General features: G+C 38.5%; 1 protein-coding gene across 1 annotated transcript in view; it reads right to left on the reverse strand.

Moving 5' to 3' along the window:
- Window positions 1–19,358, reverse strand: part of LOC135073503 (synaptotagmin-5) — a 30,052-nt gene extending 10,694 nt beyond the window's left edge. Inside the window, exons 1-2 of the mRNA XM_063967688.1 lie at window positions 19,335–19,358; window positions 17,462–17,694 (exon numbers count right to left, since the gene is read on the reverse strand). Of these exons, the coding sequence (XP_063823758.1) occupies window positions 17,462–17,694; window positions 19,335–19,358 (257 nt within the window). The remainder of the gene's footprint in view (window positions 1–17,461; window positions 17,695–19,334) is intronic.
- Between the last annotated feature and the right edge of the window lie 692 nt (window positions 19,359–20,050).

Here is a 20,050-nt window from a genome sequence, read left to right on the forward strand (position 1 = left end):
AACATTTCCAATTTATGTGAATTTATTTTTTTGCTGATTGATTAAACATCAATTAAAAAAAACATTAATGCCATCCTATACCCAATAAAATTGCCTACATACCTGTCAAAAATTAGACTTCTATCTATGAAAATAAGAGTTTTATGAGACTTTGAAATTTTAGTGTTTCATTGTTGAACACATGACCCTACACAAAAAAAACTATGTATTGTTGGTTGGTGAAAAATAATGTAACTTAATTTATATCACAAAAAGTAAAAAACAAAAGGTTATTTTTTTTGTGTATAATGATTCAATTAGACTAATACCATTAACCACAAAAGTTTCGTACATGTGTAAAATGTTATAAGTTACTTAGATCAGAAACATTTGAAAATCGCAACTAATAATTTGGTTAATTATTTGGTGTAAAATGATATAACTTAGCCCAAACGTCAGATTAAAGGAAAAAATAATGTCGTAGTTTATAAATCAAAGAACTTTAGTTAATAGTTTTAATAAATAATGGTGAACATCTACTAGTAAAACATATAATTGAATTCAAAGTGCCTAACGTTGTCAATAAAAGTACTTAATAAGTGCATTATAGAATTTACAAGAGCTCCAACTACCAGAACTCTTTATAAACAAAACTCATCACCTTTGACAACAAATTGAACTGGGCGAGTCATGTCGAGAACAAAATAAAAATGGCCTGTATAGCATTCCATCAGTGCAAGAGACTCATTGGTAGTAGATGAGGTCTCAACCCAAAGATAACACTTTGGCAGTACACGTTGGTTATATGGCCCTCTTACACATATTATTATGGATCACTTGTGTGGTGGCATAGAACACATCTATCCACAGCAAGATCAAAACTCCAAAGCCTGCAACGCATAGTAAGCATAGCGGCCACTAGTTGTATGAGAACCACTCCATCGACATCACTTGAGTACCTTCTGAATCTTAGATCTTTAGACCTCTTCATTCAGGAGGAAGCGCAAGCAGCCGCTTTAAGACTTAAAGGTCAAGGACATATAAGAAGCAAAACAAGGAGACAGGACAATCCACGATCCTGCACAAAACCCTAATAAAAGAAATACCTCTCACCGAGGCACCCATCGACAGAATTCCCTGTGTTCAAATCTTCGACTGAAGATTATAATATGCAGCTTATAGCGGAAACGCAAGATTGCTCTGTAATCAATGAACTTAGGATATACACTAATGGCTCCAAAACCCAAAAGGTACAGGAGCTGGTGTCTTCTCGAATTACCTAAATATACTAAGAATATCTACAACACTAGATAAACACAATACAATTTTCCAAGCAGAATGCAATCAGAGCAGCACAGGCGATTGCAACCATAGACATCCGAGGTCTGAATATAAAAATAATCTCAGATAGTGCAAGCAATACAAAGCAACTTAATATACTGCATTATAATACTTATATTGGAATGCCATGACGCGCTCCTAAGTCATTGCAGACGCAAATGGCGTTACCCTGCACTCCTGAAGTAGATCAAAGGGCACAGTAACTCCTTGGGCAACGACGCAGCAGACGGTATTTGGTCCGGAACAATTACCTATAATGCCGATACCATAAGCACAGATCAAGACCTGGCTGCGCTCCAAAATAGAAAAATAACACCACACAGAATGGAAAGATTGTAAAAGATGCAGGCAAACAAAAGATGCAGTTGTGGATATATCGAAAAAGTTCTCCCGCAGCCTCATAAGACTAAACAGGGACAACATCCACAAGGTCCTAAGTGTAATAACAGGTATGTTAAACAAACACCTACACAATATAGCTGTTACAGACAGCCTACTGTGTAGAATATGCATGGAGGCAGAAGAAAAACCGCAGCACGTGCACAAGTAGTGCACAAGCGTAGCAGATCAACAGGCTCAAATTCTCCAATCACCAGGGTCGCTGCAGAAGGCCTGTAGCAACCTAGATAGGCTGCTGCTACTTGGGGGGATCTGAAGCGATTGGAATAGGAAGATAAATTACAAATAGCACACAATGGTCTAATCAAGAGGCTAAGTGCAATATTCGATTGCCCTGAGAAACTATCTACGAAAGTCCTTATGAATGGATACTATGTATAAAGTAAATAATTATGTAAATGGCATGTGTTGCTGGACTTTATCTGCTTAGCTCGCAAGTATAACATGTCTTGTTAATTCATGTCTCTATTGATTTAAGAAGATTCCCGCCCTAGGCAGTTCGATTTTTTCAAGTTATTTATGATTTAAGAAGAGTCTGACAAGGGTGGCTAAATTTCTTGCGCTGCTTCTTCTCAGCACTGGTCCATTTATGTCCCAAAATTATTGTAGGGTTCAAGTAATACTAGGACGTGTTAAAGGGCTGTTTAAAAGCCTCTTTGTTGAAAACAAAAGCATTTTATGAATTTACTTTTATATTATCCTTCTGTAGCCAAAAGTCAATCAATATACCTTGACATCACCATCTCTGGTCCAGGGTTTGATTCCTAAAAGGGTAATTGTAGAAAACAAACTTTTCTCTGTCTCCTGTCTAATTAGTTCATGTGAAACCATTGTTATTTCTGGTCTTTACTACACAATTGCTTCAGCTATACTTACTTTATAATAGGAGATAATGTATGTGATTTAGGCCGATATCATTCATGGTATATGGTGTAATAATGAATAAAATAGTAGTTTCAGATCAGTATAAACATTTAAGGAGTAAATAATTAGAATTCAGTCTCAAATTCTAGCCTTATTCCTTTACAGTCGCCACTTATATCACTTTACACATAATTATTAGGATACTTAGATCGCTATTATGTTAGTTAGATCAGTTTACACATTTTTTTTCTCTCCACAAAATTGGTGTATATTAATATAAGTAACATTTTTTGGAAGATTTACCCTAAATAACCTGAAATAATGATTCCTCATAGTGTAATTACTTATGTTTGTTTTACAACTTTTTCTAAAATTGAAGAAACAAAAAATTATCAACAGAAATGGTGGAAAATGTATCACTTTACACTTGTTAGCGTGTGGTTAATTCAGTGTGGTGTAAAATGATTTATATCTCATTACATCACTTTACACGAATGTAAAGTTGTCGTGCATGGTGATATAACTAGGTTTTTATTTAATTACGAAAAAACCACAAGCTATATTTCCCAAACTGGCACACTGCCTAATTATATCTAACATTACCTTTCACCTAAAAAATATTTCACCAAGTTATCTCTAATAGCGACGAAGCAGGATTTTTTTTAACTTCAAATGCGATTTCCCAAAAATCACCATTTTCGACTTAACTCCCTTTTCACTGGGGGTACAGAGTTTTAGTTTTAATTTTAGTGTTTATTAATTTGTACTCATAATAAGTAAGTACATAATGTATTTTAAAGTACCTACCCAGATATTTTGTTACATAATGCTAACTAAAATCTTAAATATTGTTTATGTACTTAGGTAACAATTTGCTTTTGTGTCACTATGGACATATAACTTTTATTTCTTGTTACCTAGTACACATTATTTTGTATTACAAAATGTTAGCATAATATTATAACCTTTTTAGTTTTTGGCAAATATTTGTTTACATTTCAATACTTTTGAATCATAAGTAATGGATTTTAAATAATTTAATACAGTTATACCTAATAGTTATTTAGGCATTATACTGCAGTGTATCTTAATGTTTGGTACTTAATGTCATAATGTTATTACTGGCTAGTGAGTTGTTTGTGGGTACACTTACTAACTTGTTAATATTTATACGGGAATGACTTAATTGATTGTTATTATGGTTTTGATAACAATTAAAAGTTATTAATTTTAGTAAAGTGCCATTCTTCTTGTATAACTTTTGTGTAGTTTATTAATTAATGGTAATAATTCTTCAATACTCAATACTCAATATGTTTATTTAACTTTTGGAAAATATTTTTGCCACTTAGTTTTTTTTCAAAAAATATTTTTATTATGCTACCTTCTTAGGAAGTTTTTTTTTTAAATTATGGTTATGCCAAGGTTCTTAGTCTTAGGACTTAGGATTTTTTTTTCTGGGTAGGTAGGTTCTTTACTTTGATAACTAACTTGAGTTTAGTTTTTAGTTTTTTTTTGGACACAATCCTATTGTGTAGTTTTTCTGTTGGGAATTTGATAGATTCTTTTATAGCAAAAATTTTTTTTGACACATTCGAGTTGTTGGGTATCTGCTACAGTTTTGCCTCGGTGCTTTATCTGTAACTTAAAGTTCAGATATTTTTTTTTTCCAGAGATTTTATCTCTGTGTTTTTGTTTTGTTTTGTGTGAGTGCTATGTATCTCCTATATACATGCCTCGTTTGTTTTGTCTTTTCCAGGGATGACATCATGTGCTTTTATGCACTATTCCCTGTGTTTTATGTTTTGTTGCGATGACGTCCAATTTATATTGTGGCCAGCGACATTTTTGTTCTGTGGTTTTTAACCCAGACATTTTTTCTAGGGATGACATGTGTTGAAATATACACTTTCCCTAGGGCCCACTGGATGGCTATTCCAGAAAATATGTTAGTAATGGCCGAAATAGCCTTACAACGTTACTGGGGATTCGAGTACCACTAGTTCACAGTTGGGACTCTATGGGGAATTTTGAATGCAGGTGGCAAGCAGTGTAATTTGAAACTGATGCTTACAGGTATGAAAGAGAGGTTTGAAAGATGATTGTATGTTAGTGTTGGGTTTTATTTATGCTCGGACAGCAGAGATTGTTTTAGGTTTGAAGAACATCAGTCCTGGTAGTTGGTTTTCATCTGGTTTGTTCTGCTTAGTGAAAAGTCAGTTTGTTTTTGTTCCTATTATGTCAGCATACCCTACAACTCGTTGTTTGTTTTTTCGATTTTTTTTTTTAGTTGAAGTTTCTGCTGGAACGTTTTCTTTTTGAGGTCTTTCTGCGTTTAGACACATTTTTTTTTTCAGTTTGTAGTTCGCTGAGGGCAGCTCAGATTCTTTCTCCGTGCGAATGTCTAGGGGGGAGGGTATTGTAGCGTTGCAGTTTTGGCTGTTTTCACAAATTGATATTTCTTCTCGATATTTGGATTTAGGATGCCACTAGCGACATCTATTGGCGTGATTTAGAATTAATTTGCAATAGATGGCGCTTTTTGCTCGGTCAATTCAAATATATTTTGTTGAAACATTTCCTAATGTTTTTATTTGGATTATTCTATTTTTTAATGGAGTATTTTCGGTGTTCTTGAAATTGTTTTCATCATGATTTTTGTTAGTGTTTGCTTTTTATCTAAGCGGCGAAACGAAACGTTTTGCGATGTCAATGCGAGTCATTGTCACTGTCAGTTGAGCTGTCAAATCACTTTGGAATTTTGGTCGATCGTGCGCAACCGCAATTTTATTATTTTCGGGGATGTAATCCCCTGTGTTTCAAATCGTGTGTTGCAGAATGCATCCACGATAATTTCTTAATATAATTTAAAATAATCACACATGAGGTAAGTTCCCGTCGGAGAATTTATTTATTTTTCGTGATTGATATTTTTCGTATTCCAGTACGTGGTATTTCATGTGATCGTTTCTTTCAGAAATTCCCTAAGTCCTATTCGGATGAGGGTATTGGGTTGCTGAGGGCTGCGAGCGAAGCTCAAATTAGTGAACAGCCTTCGTAAGTATTTCTTTCCCATTGCGGGTTTTTTCATAATCTAATGCCACGTTCCACATGTGATGCTGACACTCGTATTTTTCGTTTCAGATGCGGGATTTCATATTTCAAATTTTACAATTTTATAGATTTCATATTTTACATATTTTATAATTTCAACATAATATTTTGATGATATTTCATATATTTTAATTTCTCTTCATTTGATATTTAACGATTTTACATTTCATATTTTAGATATTTCAATATTTCATATTGATTTCTATAATTATTACTCCTTTCTAAACTGCTGATCTCTTCGCATTTCCTCCTTGTCATCAAACCTCTGTCTCTGCAAGAGTTTGAACGCTTACCTGTCAAAGAGATGCAAGAGCTTCATCTGGCACTGCGCGCTTGAGGCCGTGGAGGACGCTGCTTGGAGCCTAAAAGTGTGCGAGACCCGTTGGACCCCGGAAGAAGAGAGGAACGTTCAGGGTAACGGCTTATAACCGCATGGCTTCCAAGGTACCCACTTTTCCATCCTTCAAGTAGGAGTCTTTCCGACCTGACAATCGCGCAGTTATCTTAACTATTAGAGTCTTTTAATATTTAGGCTGAGTTTTAAGAAATTTGTAGTGGCAATAATATTCACCAAACCGAACCTAATTAACGACCCTGAATCCCTTGAGATTGGCACTATTACAGTAGTTATTATAATATCGTAATTGTTAACTATATACGAGCATACGAGATAAAAATAAATTGTGTCAATTGAGAGGGAGCTGTTTTATTTACATTTTCTAATTTCACACAAGGAACGGTAACTTATATAAATTTCTGCAAGCCGGACAACCTCTTTTTCACGTGCAGACAATTCACCATCTCCTCCGTCTGCACCGGTGGCGGTTCAATTCCAGTCACCAAGCCGCCAGGAAAAAATGCTTTCTTGCAACAGTGAAAAATTGAAATGTAATGAACATTATGAATAAATTTCTTTTACATTATTTACGTATTTGCTGTAGCTGTAAGGGACCTCAGCACAGCGCGCCTGAATTTCAATGGCTTGTGATAAAAAATGTCGACGTCACATGCTTTGCACAGTCTGTTGTACTCCCTCTGCAGTCTGCTCATGGTGGCGTGGTAACCCAGATTGGTTTTACTAAATTTTGTTGCGAAGGGGACATACTTGCAGGAACGTGGAAGCTTAAGCGGTACGTTAAAATTAATTGAGCTCAAAAGTGAGGGACAATCGACGGCTCCGTTGATGAGTTTGTACAATAGCATACAATCCAAGAGCATCCTCCGCTCCCGCAAGCTGTGCAGTTTGAAGTAGGCCAGTCGCTCTCCATATGAGGGCAGCTCCTTTGCCATTCTAGTCTGGTATGATAAATGCCACAAAAAAAGTTTTTGAACGCGCTCTATACGCTTCATGTGAACATCGTAATGTGGAGACCAGATCTGACTGCAATATTCGAGACCAGAGCGGACCAAGGACCTGTACAAAAGCACTTTAGTGGAGGGTTTTTTGAATTCCTTCGTACTACGCAAGACGAAGCCGAGCATCTGAAAAGCCTTGGTGACGATATGGTCGATGTGTTTATGGAAACGCAGTTTCCTATCCAAGATAACTCCCAAATCGCGAATAGATTCCACCTCCACCAAGTGGTGGCCATCAATATTATAAGTTGGCAGCTGAACTTCTTTCCTTCTTGAGAATCTGATAAAATGACACTTATTAAGGTTTAAAAATAATTGGTTTTACAATAATTTAGGATTTCATGTTTTTCCTTTCATTTGATTAATCAAGTTTGTTTGAGAGATTTCATCCTTATACTTAACCCTAACTATCGATGCTGTAGGCGATGTAGGTCGATGGGTGAACGTAGGTGATAAATGAAATGAAAGTCCAGGTAGGTACGTTGAAAATGAAGGCGCGTCCGGGTGTGCGCACTAGTACGTTCGCAGAGGGTGAGAGTTCGACGACGACTGGCGGCTCTCGGCCGCGTGTGCGGCGCGGTGAGCCGCTAGAAGCTTCTCACCATAAAAGGCGAGAGGCCTCCGGCCAATCAGCGGGCCGCGTTGCTAACGGCTAGCTCGGAATGTTCTAGGCGCGCGATGATATTATTACCTACGCGCGCACCCAGATTCGCTTACTTATTTAATTATGCCATAACACAATACAACATTTAGGTAAATGTAGCAAACATTTAGACATTATTGGCTTAGTTAGATATAGGTAGGTAAAGATATAGATTACACATTTAGGTATTAAATAGATTTCAGGTTATAAACAAAAATACTATCAGGTAAGTCACAGGACTTAAGGTCATATAATAGTCAGTAGTTTATATTATAATGTACAAAAAGTATAACATTACGTCGTTCTAGTTAGTTAGTACCTACTTTTGGTGGCCATCGTCAACATCCTCCCCCCTAGTGTCGCTTTGCGACACTCATAACCAAAGTTAAAACTACGCGCGTCACTCACTGGTCACTTCATCACACCCGTTGTTGGTCCCAGACCATAGTGCCAGTTGCCTCAAGCGTGGCTTAGCCAAACGTCGCGCGGTTCTAACAAAGTCTCCATAAGTAGGTAGGTATTAGGATAGGACGATGTCGTAAAAAAACAGTAGATAAACTATAAATAAAGTAACATTTTCAGTAGCACACAAAGAAATTCTTACACAACTAGTAATTAAAATGTTCATCAAATAAAGTAACATCAGTAGATATTTCCGTTAAGTAGGATCTTGCGGCCACAAGGCGCACTCTTTACGGAGGAACAAATGACTTAAAATGCCATTTTTCAAGCGGTTAACATTTTGATACGAGTTCAGCAATCTAGTGACGTCAAAGTCATGCACAAGTTTACCTAAACTTTCTAAAATATTAATTATAAGTAAATCATTTTTATATTTACACTGTTTACTAATTATTCCTATTGATTCCAAAGACAAATAATTGTGCACTAACTCTTGCAACTGTGGCAAATCATGTTCATATTGATCGTGTTGTAAACAAAATATACTTTCACTATTAACATGAAATTTAGTGGATTCGACAGAAGGTTTATTTAGTTCGCGCGGCAAAGTCTTTCCATTCGTACATTCGGTAAATAAACTAGTTGGTGAATTCTCTACATTGCCTAAAATCTCGTCACAAGTAGGAACGAGCGCACGCGCCGCCGTAGGTATGCAAGCGGCGTCGGCAGACGCGTGGGGCCCGAGTGGGGGCGGCTCGCACGCACCGAGTGCGAGTGAGACCGCGGTATCGGCCAGCGCGTCGCTATGCGCGCGGGGCCCAAGTGGGGCCTGTTCGCACGCAACGAGTGCGAGCGGGACCGCGCTACCGGCCAGCGCGTCGGTATTATTACAACAGGCGGCGACGGTTTGAGTTGGTTCACGGGATTCATAACACAAGTTTGTGGTAAAGCAAACAGATGAATTATTATTTACCTTTTTAGTTGTCCCGTGCACGCACCATCCTAGGCTCGTTTTCATCATGTATGGCTCACCTGGTTTTCCCTTTATACACTCAATAGGAGCGATTAGGTCGCAATTATCTTGCCCGATTAACAACATAGGCTGGGCATTACACTTACACAAATCACTATTTACATATTTATATTTACAAAAATAAATATTATGTACACTTTGCAATGGCAAATTAAGCTCAGATATCTTTCTGGCTTCTAAACTAAAACGCTTATTGTCTCTATTCGCGATTTCAAAGTTCACTATTTCTGTTTCACATGATAGTTCATTGTCCCATGCACCACGAGCGCGCATGGTATGAGGCGCTCCGTGCAGTCCAACCTCATCAGCGAGTCGCGACGCGATTAACGATACGGTCGAACCGTCGTCTAGCAAGGCGTGCGTGTGCATACTGCCTTTCGGACCGAACACTGTAACCGGCACTATTTTGAGTAGGACTTGGGACTCGTTGCACTGAAGCGCGGTAGTGTGGTTTACGTTTTCACATTCACTCTCACTGAGACGCTGTTCGTCGCGTTCTGATGCCGTCTGCAGCTGTGGTCGCGGGTTCGACCAATGTAGAAGCCGATGGTGGCCTAGACCGCAACCTTCGACGTCACACTCGGGGGCTGTGCACGTAGTATCGGCGTGTCGTGGTAGTAGGCATTGAAAACATAGTTTTTCTGTACGTGCGAAGCGCCAGCGATCCTTGCGTAGGGCTCGCTTGAACTTTAGGCATTGTTCAAGTGAGTGTGTTTGTGTTTTACAAAACTTGCACTTTCCGTTGTTCTGCTCGTCGTTCGTAAACACAAGTACATTGTTATGTGAGCTTCTGATGTACTCTGGCTTACGTCTGGGCTCCGATTGGTTGTTGTGTACGAAGCTAACACCGGCCGCGGCTACTTTTTGTGCTTCTAAGTAAAGAAAGTCCGATAGGCACTCAAGTTTAGGTTGTTCGTGTAACTCACGGTTGGTGTATGCGTAGTCAGCCCACTTGGTCACGAGTAGTGTAGGTAACTTTGACACGATGATGTTTACGAGTTCGGGGCTCTGTAGGTACTCGCGTTGCTTTATCGCTCGGGCGGCTGCTACGTGGTTCTTGATTGTTATTGCGAACTGCACTAATTTGGTGTGGTAACTTTCAGGTAGTGGTTGTACTTTTTTCAACTGTGACACTATCTTGTTCATAATGATCTCAGGTCGGCCAAACCGAAGCTCCAACATATCGATTATCTCGTTAGGTGACGTGCAATCGATGAGTAGCGAAGATACTGCGTCTTTAGCTTCGCCTCGCAGGCATTTACGAAGGCGCCACATGTTCTCGGTGTCGGTGTATTTACAGATGTCGGTGGACTCGAAGTATGCGTTCCGGAACTGTAACCAGTCGAGGGGGTCACCGTAGTAAATGGGTAGGTCTTTAGAGGTGGCCAATCTTGACAAAAGTTGGTCATTTTGGTTCATTGCAGCGACGTTGGAGATCGCAACTGTGAGTGCAGCCGCCAGCTCTTGTATTTCAGTACGCTGCTGGGGCGCGGTGCAGGTGACTTTCTCCTCCCGCTGTGTCGTTGCAATGTGTGATGTGTCAATCCAGGCCTCAACTTTCTCCGACGTTGATATCACAGACCTCTCCGAGCCGAGCTCGGCAAGGTCGGCGTTCAGCTCAATGTCAATCAGAGACTTACGGATCGCCGCCTTCTTCGCGGCGGCTTCCGCGGCGGCTTTCGCGGCGGTTTCTGCGGCTGCTTTCCTAGCGGCTTCTGCGGCTTCGATCGCTTCGATCTCGATTTCCGCCCTCTTACGTGCAGCTTCAATTGTGAGTCGCCGTGCTGCAGACGATGTGCGCGTGGACTGGCTGCCCTCACTCTTCAACACTTCACTAGCGACTTTCACTTTGTTTGTCTTGTCTTCGTCCATCATTTGTCGGCGTGTTTTAACAGCGGCGCCGCGGGGGGAGCGAAGCAAAGACATGTTGGCGGATCACTGTGTTCACAATTCACAATCGATGATCCGGCTCGAAGGACCACTTTGTAGGCGATGTAGGTCGATGGGTGAACGTAGGTGATAAATGAAATGAAAGTCCAGGTAGGTACGTTGAAAATGAAGGCGCGTCCGGGTGTGCGCACTAGTACGTTCGCAGAGGGTGAGAGTTCGACGACGACTGGCGGCTCTCGGCCGCGTGTGCGGCGCGGTGAGCCGCTAGAAGCTTCTCACCATAAAAGGCGAGAGGCCTCCGGCCAATCAGCGGGCCGCGTTGCTAACGGCTAGCTCGGAATGTTCTAGGCGCGCGATAATATTATTACCTACGCGCGCACCCAGATTCGCTTACTTATTTAATTATGCCATAACACAATACAACATTTAGGTAAATGTAGCAAACATTTAGACATTATTGGCTTAGTTAGATATAGGTAGGTAAAGATATAGATTACACATTTAGGTATTAAATAGATTTCAGGTTATAAACAAAAATACTATCAGGTAAGTCACAGGACTTAAGGTCATATAATAGTCAGTAGTTTATATTATAATGTACAAAAAGTATAACATTACGTCGTTCTAGTTAGTTAGTACCTACTTTTGGTGGCCATCGTCAACAGATGCTATAAAAATACAGTGTGTAATTTTTTACATATTTAGTGGGTTCGAATCCCGGGTGAAGCAAGCAAATTTTTGGAAATCTTTGAATGCAGTTCTATTTCTTTTCAAAAATAAAGGAATGTTTTCTTTGAGTAAAATTTTCTATCTACAGTATTAAGAGTACTTTCCCTTCAGGTGGCATTACAAAATTCCACCCTGTATATTTTGTTGATTTTTAGTGATTAACCTACTACTTAACCTACTAATTTTCAAGAAACAAATGCAGATCACAACACAATGCCCTAAACAATAAATTCCTTGTTTTTAAAGCAACGTAAACTTAAGACACAAGTCCCTACCTACCTATTGGCTCCGTGCACGATTACAGCGCCAACTAGCGTCCACAACTTTGTGGGCTCTGTCACATTGACATTTAGGTCGTATATTTGTGAAAAAATATCGAAATGAAAAAATAACAAATATTTTCAACTAATAAATTGTTGTGATACCACGATTTGGGTGGAAAAAAGGTTTTGAAATCATTTTGGTCATTCAAATCAAATGAGGTAAGTCCAAAAAGTGTGTTTAATTTTGATTGTGTCAGGGTTTGTTTACTTCATTTATAGTTGTAGTTTTACAGTAAAACAAAAAGAAAAAGCTACTTTAACGGTTTCATTATATAACAGTAAATATATTTATTTATTTATTTATTTATTTATTTATTTTATAGAAACCAACAGCGATACATTGAAAATATTAGTTATAAGATTTAGACTGATAGTATAGCCAATGAAAGGTTTCCCTTTTTATAAAAGTACATTGTTGTTGGGAAAAAATATGAATAAAAGATGTTAAAAAATAATAATAATTTAAAAATAACAAAAACTCACAAAGAAGCAATTCATTGCGTCAATAATAGTCAATGGTTTCTGAGTGCCTTAATGACGTCCCTTTTAACTGTAAATTTAGTACTTGCAAAAAGGTCGATGTGTGCAAATTGTTTATTGAATGCACTAACAAGTCGCGACAAGACTGAGTTTCGATTGTAATTTGTATAGTGCTGGGGAGTATCCAACAAAGATACGTTGCGGGTGCGATATTTCGGAGTACGAAACGTGATCATCGAGACCAAGTCCGGGCAGTCAATCCTGCTATTCACTACATCGGACAACAAAGCCATGTCCAGGACAACACGCCTGTGCTCCAGAGATAAGAGGTTATGCTCAATACAGCTTTCTGTGTAACTACTAATGCTATTACGACAGCGAAAGTTGAGGTGATTTATAAATATTTTTTGAATTCGTTCAAGACGGTATTTAAATGTTTCTGTATCGCTAGTAATAAATTAAATATCGTTTTCAGATCGAAATGAGTATCGTTTTGAAGACCGGGTTTGTGAGAGTCAAATTCCAACCACAAACCGTATTTAAAGGAAAGTTGTTGGTATTGGCTGGACAAGTCCGAGATGCAACCACAAACCGTATTTAAAGGAAAGTTGTTGGTATTGGCTGGACAAGTCCGAGATGTAGAAGAATTAAGAACAAAACAAGGGCAGAGTTCAATAATTCACGCTCTCATCATAAGGCAAACATCTGTGCACAACAACTACTGTGACTCATTTTTGTACTACCACGTTGTATAGTTTAGTTATTTCCAAATTGTAAACGGCTATTAAAACAGCCCTATCGAAATACAGTCCACTCTTTTATTTAAGTTCCCAGTAGGACCCTTTTCATGCGATTAATTAATGATATTAAAATGTATTATGTAGAATCGCTTTGCCATTGACAGATACATCTGATGACAGAGCTAACATTATTTCTACTTTTGACCACCATGAGCGCTGCGATAGATTATGTCCCCCCCACCTAGTACTTCGCACCCAGCGAATATTTTCTAGCGCATATTACCAAGCCTGTTCATCTCCGCGAGTTTACATCGAAAACATAACACGCACGATGGCCCACCTACAGGATACTATTCGATATTCGTATTCTTGTGTATGATGGAAGAAAATAAAGAAAATGGTGTACTAAATACTGTGCAGTATTTAACTGCCTAAATAATAATAAAAACACAGAATGTACTTTTTTAAGTTGCCTCAAGACACCGAGAGGTAAATAAGTAGTTAATATTATTCATGATAATTCATGCTAAATCATGTATTTCCTCCGCCATTTTCCGCAGTTTGGCACCTCACGTCACATCATTTTCCCGAAGTCAGCCCTATAGCTTCGGCGCAGTGCCGATCACTGACGTTTGTCAACAAAATGGTGCTTGACTCTTGAGACAGGCTAAATTACACCATATTGTTAATGACATTGAGCATACATTTTTTTAAATACCTTCGCGAAGTAAAACTTCTGTACGTAGTACTTACTTATTATTATTCTGTGATATTACATACTTCATGGTCTTCTTATTTTTAATTCTTGATGGAACCATTCAGCCTATTTATAGAGCCAAAGTTACGTAATACCCTTATGTGCGAAATTTATTGACATAAATAAATAGCTATCGTCGTTTGAGTGCTGGGAGGGAGCGAGCCGGCTTCGGAGGCGAGAAAATTGAGTTTATTCCAATTTGTGTCGAGCACGGGCCTACTCCGAAAACATTTTCGATATAATGAGATGCTCTCTCTCACTCACTATCTGTAACGTTAGTACGTACGAAAGAGATAGATTGAGTCGATCGATTCTGAGAGTGGACCCCCGGGTCGGTCTGCAGCGCGACAGATTGATCCTCTCACATAAACCCTCCATTGTAATGTAAGTACGAGTAGGTACGTCCTATGTAGTATCAGAATTTACTAATACCATGGTGCTGTTATGTTAAAAGACTCGTGGAAAACGTTTTACTTAAAACAACAGAGCGGCAGCTTTTTCCGTGCCTTAAAACAACAAAAGATTTTAAAATTCCAGGTTTTTTCGTGTTAGCATTGCAATCCCCTTGTTCGCATAGGAATTGTGGGAGAGTGGGTGCTAAAATATGCATATTTGTCCGTGACGTGCCTGTTCTCGTCCATGCGTTTGTACAGGCGACATGCTCAATATTGTGGAATTTTACGTTGTAGTACTTACTTATCTAGTTAGGGGTTACTTTGCAATAAAATGTAAGGTCTGATTTGCTGTCGACTTTTATAACAACAATTAAGTGCAAGTTTTGATGTTTCAACTTATTGCACTTCTTCAGACTATGGCAGTCTACTGCTGGACATAGCTACTTCTTATTCTTCTACTTATACCAGCGAGCTTTCGCTTTTCATTTGTTCACATTTTCCGATTTTTGCAATCGCTATATCCTCTTTCCTAAACAAACCATATTTAAGACTAATGCATATTCTGTTTATTTCTCTGTTCTGAGTGCTTTCAGGGATTATGCCTTGGGCTGCAATGTTAGCAAACTGATGCTACATTTGCATTATGTAGGTATGTGCACGATGAGTCGGATATGGAGCATAATTACCTGGAGGCAGCCTTTGCGAGGCTTAAAACATTAATCCTTGTTCTACATACAGCGCTCTCAAGCAAACAATCGTAATGCTTCTCTTGTTCATTCAGATTATGCTTACAGTTATGTGAAACTATTTCCAATAGAAATATATTTTTTATACAACTTAATTACAAGTAAGTATATTTTATGTAACCTTTTGCAAAATGGTACTGTATGAACAAACTTCAAATTCGGGACACATTTGGTAGGTAGGTACCTACTTAGTTTGGAGTTTGGTACTAATTATAATAGTCGTTCTACTGTTTGGTACTCTATTTATACGTGGCGAAACTATCACTTAAGTAGAGTAAAGAAATGAATTATTACGAGAAGGTAGATAAACTTACATTATCTTGACGTACCTATTTAGTGTACCGCTGGGAAATCTTAATTTATTTCACCTCTATGTACCTCTTTACCGATAAAGTGAATTGATATTGGAATATGTACGTACTCTACTAAAATGTAGGTAGACCATGAACCCTATCTTATTTTTTGATTAAGCAAGATTCATTCAGTCCCTTGCTGCTCTTCGTCAACCTTTGTGGATCTTGGTTTCGATTCACGATATAATATACTAACTACCTACTTGAATAATCAAGTCAAAAGTGGTGTCGCCTACGCCACACACCCAAGAAAGAAAGTAATACACAAAAAAGGCGAGTAAAATTTAGGCAGTCTTATCGTTATAAAGCGATCTCTTCCAGACAACGAACAGAAAGATTATAATAAAATTATTTTAGGGGCATAGCCCGGAAAATAAATCTACTTTACTATGTGAGTATTCGTTTTGCACGGATTGAACACGATTAAAACTGCCTCCGATATGATTCCAGTTTTATGTTGACCTTTCGAATCGCAACTTAGCGTGATTGCTATGGATCGAGCCTGTTCGATATGTCTATTAAGTCTCAGAGCTATACAAATTGAACGTTGGAAATTCATCAAATTGAACTCGTAAACACTCTTTTCATGATAAAATACTTCGGTTTCAACGACATTCAGTCTGAAATTATTTTCCCGAATCTTATAACCGCGAACTGCGTTCAGCGGAAATTTCAGTTACCTTTATATCTACGTGCAATCTAAAGAGCTTTAAGAAGCTTATTATTTCAAACTTATTTCTAAAATGAACTCTGTGGCTTATTACTTATGAGTACTTGGATATTTCTACCCTAGCTTATGAAAGAAGGTTCCGATACGTCGTTACTTTACTAATCTGGGGGCACGGCAGTGCCCCCACCAAGTCGAGCAAAAAAGCGGCACGGCCGTACCATCCTTTTCTCGAAGCAATTCAGGCCATTTTCGACCGCCTGTAACTTCGTTGTGGATAAAACTAGAAGGCTGAATTTTCATTAGCTATGCAGGCATTGTAAAGACACGGTATATTTAAAATTTCATTCAATTTGAACCAGTAGTTTAAGAATTATAACGGGTCAAAGTTACCTAATTTTGTCACTCACTGACTGACTGACTGACTCACCGATCATCAAAATTCTAAGGCACTTCTAGCAGACCTAGAAGCTTCAAATTTGGAATATAAGTAGTGTTTGGTGTATGAATCAAAGAAAAACTAAAATATTTGGGGGCACGGTAGTGCAACCGCCAAGTCGAGTAAAATTTTTCAATTTCGGTCCAGTTTTCTAAATACATAACTGCTGTCTACAAAATACAAAAAGAAATGAGATCCCATCAAAAACAATACTTGTCAAAAAAACCAAGTCTCGCAACTCAGTTGTTCTACGGTAAAAAGTTGTGAGATCCATGTAATACCAAGTCCAGGCCAGGAAATCTTTAACGTTTTACATAAATATATTGACTTGGCCATCGCATGAAAACACGTGTAAATTAAATTATTTAGTGCGATGGCCAAGTCAATAATTTATGTAAAACGTTAAAGATTTCCTGGCCTGGACTTGGTATTACATGGATCTCACAACTTTTTACCGTAGAACAACTGAGTTGCGAGACTTGGTTTTTTTGACAAGTATTATTTTTGATGGGATCTTTTTTACCAAGGATGCAACTTGGCACTGGACCGAAACTGTGTTGGTACTCCACTCTTCAGTTTTCAAATACCCTATATTTTTAGGAAATAACAAAATGCAAAATATTGTGTAACGATAAAATACCTTCTCCGAAAATTTTACTTTGGGACATCAAGGTGTCGATAGTGAAACTATTGATCTCTGTGCTTCAGGTAGGCAGCTTGGAGGAGCGACGGAGACCTTGGCACTCCGGTTGCTCCTCCATGATGCCAAAGACGGCCTGGGGCGAACGCATAACCTTTAACGAGCGCTTACCTTGGAGGCATCAGCAGAGGGGACAGACATCTTGGAGGCAGGTGCCGAGGACTGGAAGGCGTGGGTGAGTCAGCAAGGGAAGCCAGCGAGCCGTGGGCCAGGGGCGCGGCGCGGACGTCCAGGGAGGCCGCTCGGAGGGGCGAAGGAGATCTTGGCACTCCGGTTGATCCTGCTTCCAAGGTGCGGCCGTCTGGAGCGAAGGTTCGGATGGCAGGCGACGAGCCACGGTGACTCTGGGAAAGAAATTTTATACAGTGTTTAGATACGATTATGTTTTAGTTTTGTCTGCAAAATCCTAGTAGTTCAGTCGACATATCAGGTAAAAAGTGCATCAGGTGGTACGGATATGACGACAACATGAAGGTAAACACCGTCGTATCTTATTTAGTTAAAAGTTATTGAGCTATGAACTCAATACGCTATACGAAATTATAAGAAACACTTCAAAAATTTCATAAAATTTATCAATCAATAGAGGTTTAAAACTTACCAACCAAGGGACTCGAAAATATGCAAGAACTGCTAATATATTCGATTTAATTAATGCAAGCTTTTCAACAAGTACGCTAACCAGGGTATTCATGGTAGGTTGGCTAATGATTCGCTCAGCGGGGCCTGCATAAAACATACTGCTTGGAAAGTCCACGGCATAATTTACCGGGCCCTAACTCTCTAAAATAACTACGGATAAGTTTCTTTCAGGGGCTCTGACGTTACGTGACTGTTCGGTGGTCTGATAATGTATATTGTTGGAATCTAAAGTGGAATTTAATGTCGGATTTGCGACACGAGAGCGTTGAACCAAGTGCCAACTCCTGTCGCGTGTAAAACGCACTTTGCTTGTGCTCAGTGCACGTACTAACTTGCCAGGAATATCAATGATGTTGGGAGTTATAAATGACAGAGATAAACTTTTGAAAGGGAGTGAGGCAAATATTATAATTGAGTAGTTGACACCACCATATCAGTTACGTAATTGCTGTACTTTATATGAGCCATTAAAACGCGATTCCCACATGGATTTGGTGCAGTAATAGAAAGCCTTGACCTTTACCAATTCCAATGAGTAACTACAAATATCGACTATGTATGGCCACGTGGTATGGCTGATAAAATAACAATATATGAAAGCTATTTCTCACCAATCATTACATTCCCTTTCATGAAAGAAGCGAGACGAAATGTCTTACCAACCAAGGTACATTCCTTGATTGCAGTAGCTACTTATTTAATCTGACTAGTGCAAGCCTTTGAACAAGTAGCCAACCTAGTTAGGTATACGCGGGGATTAGCAATGATTTGCTAATAATGCTCAGTTTAAAATAATTAGCTAATGTTCAATCCACTTACGATTACGTTCAATCAATACGGGTTAAGCTTTCATGAGGACCAACGTTAGAATTAATGAAATTAGTATTCTTGTTTAGGTCAGGTTATTCTGCGATAAGTTGAATTGAATTGAATTGAATCATAGTGTTCAAGACACTTTAATTATAAGTTGAATTTAGTATAGTGTTGAAATAATGTCATAGCCATGTCATGCCTGCAAACAACGTAACAAGAAAATCATAATAAGTTTTCATCTGAAAGGAGATAATTGATTACTTAAGCACTAGAAGTAAGGTACAAAGTCAAAGCTGAAAGCCATACAAAGTTACAGCACAATGTACATCGTGTAAGTGTATGCTTACTTATCCAAAGAACAAAGTTCAAAATTGCCCAACCTAATTAAAAATCGGTTTGTATTTTACTGAATGCTAATGATGGGAAAATGTTCAGGGCTCAAACAATGTACTTTACAGCACTAATCCTTTTAGGTACATGGCCAATGTAAAGGATTTTCATTCTGATCGTGAATTTGCAAACTGCATACCGGATGAGGCTCAGGTCCCCTCATCGTACATTCTCTTTGGGTTACGAGTTGGCTATTGTGACAGCAAACGTAATGTCAAATGCCCAATATTAATGTTGGCAAAGCCGACAGACTGTAACACTTTGTAGATTGGAATGTAATTTTTAAGTGGAATTGTAGGGTTGAAACGGAATACGTGAAAGAGATAATTTTGAGTTAGTAAGTTAACTGTAAAGTATTAGTACTTATTATATCTCTATTGGTTAGTAGTATAGGATTTATGCCGTAATCTAAACTTATCTTTTCAATTTAAACAATCCTGGATTTTAAAAATAATTACTTAAGAGTAATCATAACATATTAGTATGTTAACGTCTTTTTAAAAATTGAAAGCATAACAGCTTGCGGAAAAGGCAACGGATTTTCAATTGCAGACTTGCCGAAAGCTGCAAAGTAGGTAAAATTCGCGAATAAAACGGAAATTGTTTCCCCTGTTATGGGAAATGACGTTTTCTTACCAAAAACGATTGATTTTGAATAAATACTTTTATCTTGAAGGTGTCACACTGGAGAAGATAATATTAAACCCATTAATTTTAATATTTTGTAACATATTGCCTCTACTCCAGAACCTTGCTGCCTCATCATATGGTGCCCTGTCGGAAACGGAAACTAAAATGTACTGGAAAGCGTAGCGTAGGACGTAGGCGCTGGATGGAGGCCGCTACCAACCGGTC

Source organism: Ostrinia nubilalis, chromosome 7 (genome assembly GCF_963855985.1).
Source record: "Ostrinia nubilalis chromosome 7, ilOstNubi1.1, whole genome shotgun sequence".
In the NCBI taxonomy this organism is placed as follows: Eukaryota; Metazoa; Arthropoda; class Insecta; order Lepidoptera; family Crambidae; genus Ostrinia; species Ostrinia nubilalis.